Here is a 13,711-nt window from a genome sequence, read left to right as displayed (position 1 = left end):
TTTTATGTGGTCTTCACTTTGTGGCTATTATTCCTAAACGCTTTCACTTTCTAATAATATCACTTACAGTTGACCGTGAAATACCCAGCAGGGATGAAATTTCACGAACCGTCTTATTGCAAAGGTGGCATCCTATCACACTTGAAGTCATTGAGCTCCTCAGGATGACCCATTTTGTATCACAAATCTTTGCAAATGTAGGCTGCATAGCTAGGTGCTTGATTTTATACACCTCTGGTAAAGGTTCTGATTGAAACACCGCAATTCAATAATTACCAGGTGTGGCCAAAAACTTTTGTCCATATAGTGTACATACACACAAAAGTTATAATTTACTATAAACCTTTAAAAGGAGTACCTGTGTGGCTTTAATACCATTTCATTAACAAATTCATTATTATTGGCCTCCTCATTCACGTCATTGGAGTTTGCCATTCCTGCCCATAATACCAGCTTTACAGTGCACCCTACACTACCGGGCTATGCATGTGCACTGTGTGTCGTCGAAGCCCCGCCCACCCTGTATAACACCCTGTCGTGACGTGGCCGGTGCGATGCGGCGTGACGCGGGTAGGCGTGGCCAGGGAGGAGCTACGGAGCAGGCCGCTGTCAGACAGACATGGAGGGTCGCTACAACCTGAAGAGTCCGGGTAATAGGGTAGCGGGTGTCATCAGTGCGCTGTGTCTGTCGTGCTAGGCTGTAGTGTGTTGTTGTGACGCCTGTGTCTGTATGATGCGGTTGTATTGTTGGAGGGGTGTCTATAGTAGCTGGCTGTTTATTCACTTTATTACAGTGTAAACGAAATACGATTCTACCATTGATCAATTTACTGCTTTGTATTATTCTTTGTTTACTGAAGTCACGTCACAGCTGAGTTTGTGGCATTGTGTGCTGAACACTAGTTTGAATAAAATATCAATTTATGTAAACTTGGCAGCTATCAGATTGCCAGACTCATTTTTTTCTATCAGAAACTAGATTGACTGTTTAGCAATGTGTCCTATTATAGAGGTGGAGGGGATTTCCAGGCTAGGTCTAATAATTGTGGTTATTCAGTGAAAAATATGTTTACTGTAGACAGCACACCAGCTGTACATTTTACTTTTATTATTTTTCCTTACACTTTCTTTTTGGTATCTACATCTATTTGGGTTAAAGATATAAATTGTTGAATTGGGCTAATTACAGAAGTTGAAAGATTCATTAAAAAGTTATTAATTTTAAGATATCAAGACTTCATGTGGCGAGTTTAATTTTGACTTCTATATTATATGGGTGTAAACAAACAGGTTTCCATGTGCCCATCATCTTTCATGTGGCTTTCTCTGATTGGTTTATAAAAGATTGTGCTTTGCATTTCTAGCACTTCAATAGTGACACAACAACAATAAATAGAATGTATATTCTGATCACATGTACATTGGCTTGCATAAAGCATTGCAGTATATTAGAAACATTTAACATATTTCTCTAAATATCACAACTCGGTAAATGATGTAAGAGCAAGGTCATTTCTATGAAATGGTTATGGTTTGCTAGTCTGTCGTCTGTTCTGTAGGAAAAACAACAGCAGGATTTTGTTAGATTATTGATGTTTGAAAACCAAGAGTATTGTTATGTCTCTGATCACCAAATGTAACCCTGTGATAATCAACTATTTTCTGTGTAAGTTACAGTATGTTGGGCCTTTGTGTAATTTTTGAAGGCAATTTATCAGATTGAACACTTTGTGTAACTTAAACTTAAATTATTTCTTTGTTAGCAATAAAATCCAGTGACTTGGTTTACTATGATTATTCTATTTACTATGTTTTATATGTAGTTATACAGTTATTTCACTAAATAACATTGTCAGTAGCAACAATAGCAATAAAGACACCAACTGATTATCTGAATGTACATTATTCATCTTGGTGGACAATTTAGTCATAGTGTTGGGTGTATTGGCTGAGATTACCAGCAAGATGGTGAAGGGACTATACTTACCTTTCTAAAGTAAAAGAGGATTAATTATTGACTACTTTGCTTGTAGTTAAAATAATCTGCAAGGGTTTCCCGTGTTTTACTTATCAAAAACTATTAAATTTTCTTTCAAAACTATTTTTCAAAGGAGTGTACATATTTGTGGAAAGATGCATGCAGCGAAGCTTTGCAATTTTTTTCCTTTACACATATATTTGAGATCATTTTCAAAGCACACACAATGAAGACTACAACGTTTTTCGGTTTGACAGTGTCGTGCCTGAAACATATCGACATGCATGACAATATTCTACTTTGGAAGATGCCTCTGCAAATTAGAAGTGCCTCCCCGATGTGTAATGAGGTGGACAATTCACTATAGATGCACTGCGCAAAAGTGTAAATGTTACATTAAGGTCCAGCCTCCTACCCCTTTAGTACCACTCCTGTAAACAAAATTAAATCTTCTGTGATACTGTATTTATTACAAGATGCAATTTGTGTTGTTTATGATGCTTTTTATTGCATTGTTCACAGTGTGGCAGGAAATGCATGTCTTTGCCAGAGTGCAAAGTGGAGATGCAAAACTGGTCCCATTAAGTCCATTTGCAAAATGGAAAAAGGCTGTGTGCCACTTACGTGTTGCATGAAATTCTCCTAAAAATGTACAAACTTCACCCATTTACCTTATTTGTACAATCTCACTCTGCAAAAGGAAATCTTGTTTCTGCACTGCTCTACAAAAAGACATTGCACTTACTCCATGCTAGGAACTAATTCACCCCCCCCCCCCAACTTCTTCCGTAACAACCACTACCTTGCTCTATATATCCATGCACCTCAGTGGCGTTGTTATATTTGCTTTGTCTTTTCAACACCAAGTTGTACTTCTATTCATACAAATGCATTTCTTTTAAAAACATTTCAAAGGGAATGCTGGCAACACTAGGCCTTACACACTAGTCTCTAAATTTATTTTAACACACGCTAATAGACCCAGAATAAAATAGTCTCTATATGACATGCTTTTAGGAACTTCCCAGAACTGAAAATATTTGAGCTGAAGTATTTTTCACTCTGTACAGGCCAATAAAAAAAAAAAAATATGGGTTGGTTTTATAGCTAATGTCCCTAGGTAGTACAATACAATTTCAAGCATTTTTAGTTCTTTCAATGCATGCAGCATTTACGAATATTACAAAACCCGTTTTGAGTAGAGCTCGATTTAGAGCTATGGATTATTTTCACTTTATGAGTTTGTTCTGCCACACACAGACACTAGTTAGTCTGAAATAAAGTGAAATATTAGCCAGTAACTTTAGTGGAGTGGACAAATTATCAGTGAAAGCATAAAAGTATAAAAGCTCTAAAACATTGTTTTACAGTACTGTCCTTTAGTGCTTGTTCACACCAATCTACATTGTAAAGAATACGTTAGCTACCAGTACAATAGTTTATATTGATAAAAGCGCAATACAGAAAACTTGTTAATCTATAACTTAAGAGCGAGTTGTTTTTCATGTGTTTTTATCCATTTTCACAGCACATATTTGTAAATCAGCCCTACTTTTTCTTTTTTTTGTTTTTTAACTTTGAACAACACAGACTTTTTCTGTGTACCATTTTGCTTTATTTGTTAACAATGAACAGCTTATTTTATTCTGTGGGATAAATGGTATAGCTTTTGCTCACTTTATTTTTCTTATTTTTTTTTTTATTTTTACCCCAGCGGTGAAACGACTGATGAAGGAAGCCGCAGAATTGAAGGATGCAACAGATCACTACCATGCTCAGCCACTAGAGGTATAGTACCTATGTGCCATATCAAGGTTGTAATTTAACAATACTGGTAAAATAAATGATACTTAACAAATCTTAAACACGTGTCCCCTGCACACAGTGGAGGTAATTTACACTTACAAATCGCATCAGCATACCAGAAGTGCAGGCCTACTCTCCCCTCTCGGGAGATGTATCCTCATACCAGAAGTGCAGGCCTACACTCCTCTCTCGGGAGATGCATCAGCATAGCAGAAGTGCAGGCCTACTCTCCCCTCTCGGGAGATGCATCAGCATAGCAGAAGTGCAGGCCTACTCTCCCCTCTCGGGAGATGCATCAGCATAGCAGCAGTGCAGGCCTACTCTCCCCTCTCGGGAGATGCATCAGCATAGCAGCAGTGCAGGCCTACTCTCCCCTCTCGGGAGATGCATCAGCATAGCAGCAGTGCAGGCCTACGCTCCCCTCTCGGGAGATGCATCAGCATAGCAGAAGTGCAGGCCTACTCTCCCCTCTCGGGAGATGCATCAGTATACCAGAAGTGCAGGCCTACTCTCCCCTCTCGGGAGATGCATCAGTATACCAGAAGTGCAGGCCTACTCTCCCCTCTCGGGAGATGCATCAGCATAGCAGAAGTGCAGGCCTACTCTCCCCTCTCGGGAGATGCATCAGCATAGCAGAAGTGCAGGCCTACTCTCCCCTCTCGGGAGATGCATCAGCATAGCAGAAGTGCAGGCCTACTCTCCCCTCTCGGGAGATGCATCAGCATAGCAGCAGTGCAGGCCTACTCTCCCCTCTCGGGAGATGCATCAGCATAGCAGCAGTGCAGGCCTACTCTCCCCTCTCGGGAGATGCATCAGCATAGCAGCAGTGCAGGCCTACTCTCCCCTCTCGGGAGATGCATCAGCATAGCAGCAGTGCAGGCCTACTCTCCCCTCTCGGGAGATGCATCAGCATAGCAGCAGTGCAGGCCTACTCTCCCCTCTCGGGAGATGCATCAGCATAGCAGAAGTGCAGGCCTACTCTCCCCTCTCGGGAGATGCATCAGCATAGCAGAAGTGCAGGCCTACTCTCCCCTCTCGGGAGATGCATCAGTATACCAGAAGTGCAGGCCTACTCTCCCCTCTCGGGAGATGCATCAGTATACCAGAAGTGCAGGCCTACTCTCCCCTCTCGGGAGATGCATCAGCATAGCAGAAATGCAGGCCTACTCTCCCCTCTCGGGAGATGCATCAGTATACCAGAAGTGCAGGCCTACTCTCCCCTCTCGGGAGATGCATCAGTATACCAGAAGTGCAGGCCTACTTTCCCCTCTCGGGAGATGCATCAGTATACCAGAAGTGCAGGCCTTCTCTCCCCTCTCGGGAGATGCATCAGTATACCAGAAGTGCAGGCCTACTCTCCCCTCTCGGGAGATGCAGCAGTATACCAGAAGTGCAGGCCTACTCTCCCCTCTCGGGAGATGCATCAGAATACCAGAAGTGCAGAATACCAGAAGTATGGTGGAATCTCCAGAGGTGGTGTATAAAAGTGTGAATGCCAAAAATCAAAGTCCAACCTTCTACCACTTTAATACCACCCCCTTTAATACATTTACCTTGCCTGTTTCTTTTTTAAAATTAGTCTCCTTTAAGTATTATACTTCTCATGAGAGAGAGAGGACATAAGGCAGTTTTTTCTGTGTGCAAAGCTTATTATTAGTTTGTGACTGGAAAAGGACTTCTCTGCCGAAGTATAAAATGGGTCCCACTAAAGTATAGGATGAGACCTAATTTTCGCCAGCTGTGACCTTGTGTAAAATTTAAGTCCCCTTGCAGAGGTGATATGGCCATGTGTCCCTCCGTATAGCAAGGAACACCCCTAAAAATGCATCTTCTACACACCTTTATCTCATTGCAATAATCTTGCTCTGAATAAAGGAAATCTTGTTTCTGCATTGCTTCACTAAGCGCACTAGTGCACCTACTAAGCAAGAAATGTCCTCAATCTGCCAACACCTCTCCTCAGCCTGTGCAAGCTTCTGCTCCTCCGTAAACGTCGCCAGCTTGCTGCATAATCAGATGCATGCAAACCGAGGTGATTGATGGGCCCAAAGCTGGTTTTTAGCTTCATAGATGACCTCCAGGCAGTCTTTTAGACCACTGTTTATGAATATGTAACTTAGCAAGTCATTAATATCCAGTGACATCCCTTAGGCATTGTGACTTATATCCACGAGGCCTGAATAATATTCATGATGTACTGATTTCAACTATAGCGATAGGCTGCATTCTCGCCAATATTGGTACAGCGCACACAACTGCTTCCACGTATTGTAGGTGACTGATGCATTTTTTAATGTATGTAAATTGAAAATGCAAGTAAAAAATAGTTGAACCTTTTTAAAGCAGCTTGCATGAGTTAGGTGGTAGCACACTTGCAGAACGTCACTATTAAACACAGCCTGACAAGCCCGTAATAATCTATATTTCGCAAACCTAGAGCCATAGACAGAAAGGTGTAATCAAACTTAATAAAAGATTCACTGGTAAGGCAGTTAAACTGTGTGCTTTGCAGTAACAGAGTGATTTATGTAAGTAAGTGAATTATTTCCCCATTTAAATGTGAAAGCAACCACTAGTTAACGGTTAACCGATTGAATGGTACTTCTAAAATAAAATCGATTTTAGTCATTATGTAGACGTTATCTGTATTAACATGTTACTTGATCGTAACTTTTTTTTATTATTATTTTTACAGGATAATCTTTTTGAATGGCACTTTACAGTTAGGGGCCCTCCAGAATCTGATTTTGACAGTGGAGTTTACCATGGCAGAATTGTTCTACCACCAGAATATCCTATGAAACCTCCAAGTATCATTTTATTAACGGTAACTTCACAGACTTTTAGTAATTGTTGTATCGACTTTTACTTGGTTACAGGAATATTGGTCTAAATTATATTACTTTCAACAGGCTAATGGTAGGTTTGAAATTGGAAAGAAAATTTGCTTGAGTATTTCTGGTCATCATCCTGAAACATGGCAACCATCCTGGAGCAGTGAGTAACTCCTTTATATTCACTTTATTGATATCTGATTGTATGTGCAGCCACTATCTGTTACACACTTCTGATCATTGAAGTAGTTGGATTGCTTTCAGTTTCCGGAAAACAGAGGTTTGTGGGGCTATCCGGCGTTCAGGCTGTGTTGAGATCATGGCACAGTTAGAATGGTCCCAGGATAATAATAATCCCGAGAGGATATTTATATGTAACAGTTTCTTTAGGCCCATATACTCCACAATTTGTGGCCAATTGGGTCTTATATGACACAATTAGCAGCATGTTTAGGCACGTTAGGGCTGGTCACATGTTACAATTTCATTTTGACTTTTCTTTTTTTTTTTATCGAGTTGTTAAAGAATTATCATTCATGAGTAACAATCTGATCAAATTTTAAATCCAGTCACTTTTGATTGAACATTTTTCATCAAAGTGGTCAATCTGAAGCTGATTATGGTGTGTGTATATTGTGATTATACTCTAACTAGCCTTACTAATCTCCTACATTGTAAATTGACTGAAACTGTCTTTCTGTTCTCAGATCAAATTTGCAGTGTGTTTGAAGCAATCATTTTTTCTTTTTTTTTTTTATATAGAATCTGCCTAAAAACAGGCATTTGTATGTATAGTCCACCCACACAGTTAACAAAAGTGAATAAATAAAATAAATGCGATTGGAATGTGTACTTCAATTGTACATTGAGTACAGGCAGAAACAAACAAAAACAAAAACAATTTGATTTGAGTCAGAAAGGAAGAACGTAAATTGAAAAGTACATGGAGATATATTGGATGTATAGAGATCAACCCTGAATGATAGACAAAATGTATCTATCTAAAGCTGCAAACTGAGTCATAAGTCTATAAATGTTTATTTAACGATTTGACTCAAAATTTTGAAATGTATATCTCTGAAAAACTACTTTGGTACAATATCAAACTTCTTGTTTTCAACTGTTGTGTTAACATTTTTGAATGGCCAACTGTGGTCTTGGTTTCTAATGAAGTAACAACATATCTGTATACAATACCGTTTCACATCCTTTTAAAGTATAATTCCATCTTTAAATAATATCTATAATAAAGATATTTTCCCTAGAAATGTTATTGTTACCCCAGCAATACCGTTTTATAGCATCTTCTATTACTTCCAGTTTTATTGCTGTGAATCTTTTCAAAATGCATCTTTAGTAGGGTAAGTACAGCTTGCAGTGATATTCCAGCATTATGTGCAATGATTATAGTGGTAAACTACAATGCAAATAGTCAATTGCAGACATGTTTTATCCAACAACTGCTCTAAACCATACTTGCCTACTCTCCCGAAATTCCCAGGAGGCTCCCGAATTTCGGGGAGTCCTCTCGGACTCCCGGAAGAGTAGGCAAACCTCCTGGATTCATGGCATTGAATGGAGGGGGCAGATCTTAATCATGTAATTAAGCCCCACCCCTGCTATTCAATGCCAATAATTTCAGCATTTTATAGTGGGGGGAGGGGGGGCTATGATGACGTGACATCACCCCTCCTACCCCCTGTCACGTGACTTCTTCCCCGGGAAGTTTTGAAAGTTGGCATGTATGCTCTAAACACAACCTGTTCTATACTGTGGCATCTTTATGACGCCGTATGTAACCTGGTTGCATTGGCTAGTGATTAATTCATGTACAAAGCTAACACCTAGCATAGCTAGCATGAGCCAAACGCAGTCCTAATACTGCATAGCAGTGTCTTGTTCCCAGAGCAGTAGAACTAAAGAATGTTACTCCACAGGCACTGCTAGATTTTCTAAACTAAAGATCACAATGTTCTATTTGCAGTTATGTATGTATGTATGTTTGGGCCTCATATATTTAATGGAACCACTCTGGCAGTAGTATTTTTCTTTCATTTTTCTATCTTGTGCACCCAATATCCACTAAGATTTTGATCTGTAAACCACTTTTGGAACCTTCTCATATCCTCTAACTTTCTCAGCTGATAAGATCATGTATCATCTATTATGGAATCTACAGTGACTAATCCCCAGTCAAAGCATTTTATGCCACCTATTTATTTTACAGGTAGAGGGATTCAAGTTTAAAAACGTGTCCTTTGCAATTAACCTGACGCTAGTTTCGGCTCCAGGCGTATGTTCAACTTTGAGTAAAAAATTTTTTTTTTATTGCAGTTCCGTGTCAGTCAGAAAAATCTATGCGATGTTGAGTACTTTCGTGTCAAAAAAGACAAAAGTATTATAGGAGTGATACCTTTTATTGGCTAACCAAAATAAATTTTTATATTTTCTAGCTTTCAGAGGACAGAAGCCCCTTCGTCAGGCAAATTTACAAATGAATGACTGAGAAAAGAGCGCAACATTTATGAGATGTTACATCAAGCAATTTGTACAGGGGGGAGGATACATCATTAGGCTAAGCCAGTGGTTCCCAAACTTTTGCAGTTCGCGGCACCCTTCGAGTCTCCAAATCTTTTCAAGGCACCCCTCCAAAATAATTACTGAGCAGTCCTGTTTTAGAAGTAGTTATAAGTATTTAGGTCACGACAGAAATACTCATTTAGTTGTATGCAAAAATGCCCCTCTGCAACAAGGCACACTGCCCCCTCTGCAACCAGGCACACTGCCCTCTCTCACGTTGCCCCCTCTGCCCTCTGTCCCCCTCCTCTGCCCTCTGTCCCCCTCCTCTGCCCTCCCCCTCCCCTCCTCTGCCATCTGTCCCCCTCCTCTGCCATGATCCCTTTCACTCTGCCCCGCGCCAGCCATAGAAAAAAGAAGGAACACAGAAACTTACCAATCCGCCGGGCGCCGGGACCCAGCAGCCTCCTCTCTCCCGCAGCTGTCACTGACATCGATATTCAGTGACAGTTGTGGGAGAGAGGAGGCTGCTGGGTCCCGGCGCCCGGCGGATTGGTAAGTTTCTGTGTTCCTTCTCTTTTTTTTTTTTTATGGCTGGCCCGCGGAACCCCAGTGACAGCGCCGCGGCACCCCTGGGAGCCGTGGCGCACAGTTTGGGAACCGCCGGGCTAAGCTAAAGTAATAAAAGGGAGGTTTTCGTTAGGGATGGAAGAGTGAAAGTCCTAGTAGTTCAGAGATCTGGGGGTAAATGTATCAAGCTGAGAGCCCTCCGGCGGGCCTGAAAAGTGGAGATGTTGCCTATGGCAACCAATCAGACTCTAGCCATCATTTTGTAAAATGTACTAAATTAATGATAGCTAGAAGCTGATTGGTTTTTCAAACCCGCTGGAAAACTCCCAGCCTGACACACTTACCCCCTGGAGTCACTCTGCTGTGGGGTGTGAAGTGTGTCATAAATCCAGGTGTTAGGTTGAATCCTTGAGTCGAACACCTGTATTCTTGCCCTGTTGTTTGTATACTCTTTGCAGGCACCTTTTATGGACAATGACCATTTTTTGCACACTCTGTCCAATCAGAATGAAGCCTTTCTATGTTGATTAATGTGACATGCTCATTCCCAACAATGGCCTTATCTGTGTGGAGTTTGTATGTTCTCCTCCCACACTCCAAAAACATACTGATAGGTTAATTGGCTGCTATAAAGTTAGTCTCCTTCGGTCTGTGTGTGTATGCTAGGGGATTTAGATTGTAAGCTTCAATGGGGCAGGGACTGATATGAGTTCTCTGTACAGAGCTGCGGAATTAGTGGCGCTATATAAATAAATAGATGATGATGATATTGCGGCTTGTTTGTGGAGTAGTAGCAGTATGTACAGTTTCATAACAGCTACATATCCCTTAAACTGGATCGCCTGTAATGTGTGTGACTGCAATGGGTCAGGGAACAATTTAGTGAAGGGTATTGGGTGTCAATGGCGAGTTGTCTGTTCCCTTAGGTCTCCCATATGGATAATCATGGGCATAGTATATGTTATGCTCCCTGCGCCACTGCATCTCTTCTCTGATACATGGGGTTAGGGACTTGGTTGGACCTCCCATTGGTGTATGCTGGGCAGAACTTTGACCCGGGGAGCCCGTTGTGGGCGGTCCACTGGGTAGATTTGGATGACATTTAATATAAATAGAAAAGCGCATTGATACTTAATAACTTGAAGATTTAAACCCGGGCAACGCCAGGTACTTCAGCTAATATAAATTATACTTAATTATTATAATTAGAAGCAGTATTAACATCAGTGTAATTTTAAATATATGTATGCTCCTTGTGTTCCTTTTTGTCCAAAAAGTTAGTGAGATAGTAGATACTCTAGGGGTGTATAGTGCAGAGGCAGAGCTTTGTCCAGCAGATAAAGAGATAGTCAAGAGAGAGACTGTAGAGTCCCCATACTGGGCTTACAAGAGCCAGATCTGCACTCCCTCTCTTTGTGACTAGTCATCAGTAATATAGAATATCAATTTGTGCACTGCACATGCACCGGGTATGTGCCGCTAATGCAACTTATGACCACACATGTAGGTTGTATGCCGTCACACGCATGCAGGAGCAATCACGCCTTCAGTGTTCTTCGAATGATAGTCTGTGTAAATTTCTGGTTTCATTACACTATGTAATCGTTCTCCACTTTATATGGAAGCCTCCCACTTGCTTTCTAGTAAACCTGAAGAGAGATTTCCCTCCCATAAAAATGCAGATTTTTCAAGTGCCCTTTGCTATTCTTTCATGGATAGTTTCTGACATCTCTGCCTTGTAATATTGTATTTTTGTCACATTTGTCATAGGCCTCTGGCCCCACTTATAAGTGTCATTCCCACGTGAATGGCCAGTTTTGCAGAATAGCCTGTTCAAAATATGACTGCTCCAGGGTTTAAGTTTATATTAGCAAAGGGAATGCATACTCATGCCATAAATTATTGCCTGTTTTTATTTGTAATTAGGAAAACATTTGGGTTGTTTATATGACGCTACATTATTTTGATCAGCGGTAAGAATTCCCCAATAAGCCCATTTTGATTCCATAACATATGAAATGTGAAAAACTGGCAAAGTGGGTAAATACTTTTTATAGCCACTGTGTGCAGTATTGTTGAAGTTCAGAAGTCTACACTGTGTGTGGGGGAAAAATTGTACTGCATGGTGTATGTGTGTTTTGTTTCTAGTAGAATTTCCCTCGATAAAAGTTTCAATGCATCACCCACTTGGGATAGAGAGAGATAATAAATATATATATATATATATATAATTATATATATCTATATCTCTCCAGTTAGCTGAAGAAGAGTGACTACAAGTGAAGACACTGCATTTACAATAGAATCTATATAATGTGGTCATTTGTATTAAATATATCTATGATTGTTTTCTACTAACTCCATTCACTTGATATTTTTAGTACGAACTGCATTGTTGGCTATAATTGGATTCATGCCTACCAAAGGGGAAGGTGCCATAGGTTCTCTGGATTACACACCGGAAGAAAGGAAAGTGCTTGCCAAAAAGTAAGACCGTGTTCCTGGTTTTGCACAGTGCTCTTTATTGGGGGATAAAATGCTTTTTCACTACTCAAAGTACTATCTTAACTATTGTACAGAAGTGGTGAGATTGAATTTGCATAAAGTTATGTAACAGTATTTACAATATGTTTTTTGGAAATATGAATTGTGGAAAATGCCTTGGAGTCATTTCTCATTGAAGTGTCTTTCGTACTTAGGTCTCAGGACTACTTCTGTGATTCGTGTGGGATGAACATGAAGTCTGCTTTGCTACCACTAAATTCAGAATCCAGCTGTGATGACCGAGAAGCCAGGGAGCTTGCTAGACAAATCAGTTTTACGGTACATAAGTTAAAACATCCATTCCTGTACTGCCTTTTATTATAGTAGATCTTCCGACTGGTGCGGATGAGTGATATGTATCCATATAAAGATTATATTCGATTGTAAAGTGTCATTTGTTTGGCCATACGGCGGCATGTAAATGAGTGCAGCATTAATGACTTTTACACACTTACTTGCAAATGTCTTTAGGGCTCCTTTAATTTAAGTCAACTTGTGTTTTGGGTTTATTTGTAACTGTATTTGCAGAGCACATTGAGATAAACACTAATCTTCAAGACTGGCTAAAACTGCACTAATCAAAAGCAAACCAAACATAACAATGTTTTTTTTAAATTTTGAACACCTTGCACATAAATAAACATTGATTTATGCTAGTGTTGGCCATTTTCTAATAACTGGTAGCTCAGAGATTGCTGCTCACTGCAAATAGAATGTATTGCCCTTAGTGTACTAACCTGCATTGAGAAAGTAAAAGCTTTGATATGTGTTGTGGTGAGAGATGATTTACTAATTGGTTTGTGAGTCACTAGCTCGCATATGTATAAAGGGCAAACTTAATGAGGCTTGCATAGCACCATGTGCAGTTTGGCAAAAATGATCAAGTATATCATCTATCAAGTCCTATACATTGTCCATCACATATATCCCAGTGCCGCCATGTATAGCTAAATGGGCAGCATAACGTATACATATCATATGTGCATTTCATCATACAGCCTATGTAACGTAATGATGTATCTTGCCACCATGTGGCCCTATATAAACAGAATACACCCCAAAAGTAGGCAACCTGTTCTGTCCTTTGGTTGGGAGGTCATGCTGGGACCATATAACATTGTGTTACCACATATAGTACTCGCCCTCAATCTCCCCTTTATTTATTATTGTTTATTTACATAGCACTAATCATGTTATGCAGTACTGTACAGAGGATTGGTAATTCACATCGGTTCCTGCCGTTTTGGAGCTTACAATCTAACGTCTCTACATCACACACAGGCTAGGATCCATTTTGTCAGAAGCCAGTTAACTTACTGGTATGTTTTTGTACCACGAGAGGTAACTGGAGCACCCAAAGGCTTTATTTTGGGTAACCTAATTCCTCATAATTATTTTACCGTTTTGCATTTATAGCAAAATATAAACCTGTTAGACAATTTGTACAATAATAAATTATTTG

The 13,711-nt window shown here is 40.1% G+C and overlaps 1 protein-coding gene across 1 annotated transcript in view; it reads left to right on the top strand.

Annotated features, from left to right (window-relative positions):
• Nucleotides 1-551: 551 nt before the first annotated feature.
• The window catches only part of UBE2J1 (ubiquitin conjugating enzyme E2 J1), a 28,879-nt gene continuing 15,719 nt past the window's right edge, over nt 552-13,711 (top strand). The window contains exons 1-6 of the mRNA XM_075202773.1: nt 552-650; nt 3,693-3,766; nt 6,480-6,611; nt 6,697-6,781; nt 12,087-12,192; nt 12,405-12,528. Coding sequence (XP_075058874.1) covers nt 620-650; nt 3,693-3,766; nt 6,480-6,611; nt 6,697-6,781; nt 12,087-12,192; nt 12,405-12,528 — 552 coding nt within the window. The 5' untranslated portion in view covers nt 552-619. The remainder of the gene's footprint in view (nt 651-3,692; nt 3,767-6,479; nt 6,612-6,696; nt 6,782-12,086; nt 12,193-12,404; nt 12,529-13,711) is intronic.

Source organism: Mixophyes fleayi, chromosome 3, assembly GCF_038048845.1.
Source record: "Mixophyes fleayi isolate aMixFle1 chromosome 3, aMixFle1.hap1, whole genome shotgun sequence".
NCBI lineage: Eukaryota > Metazoa > Chordata > Amphibia > Anura > Limnodynastidae > Mixophyes > Mixophyes fleayi.
The sequence above is the reverse complement of the archived record's forward strand: the minus strand, read 5'-3'. Positions and strand labels throughout refer to the sequence as shown.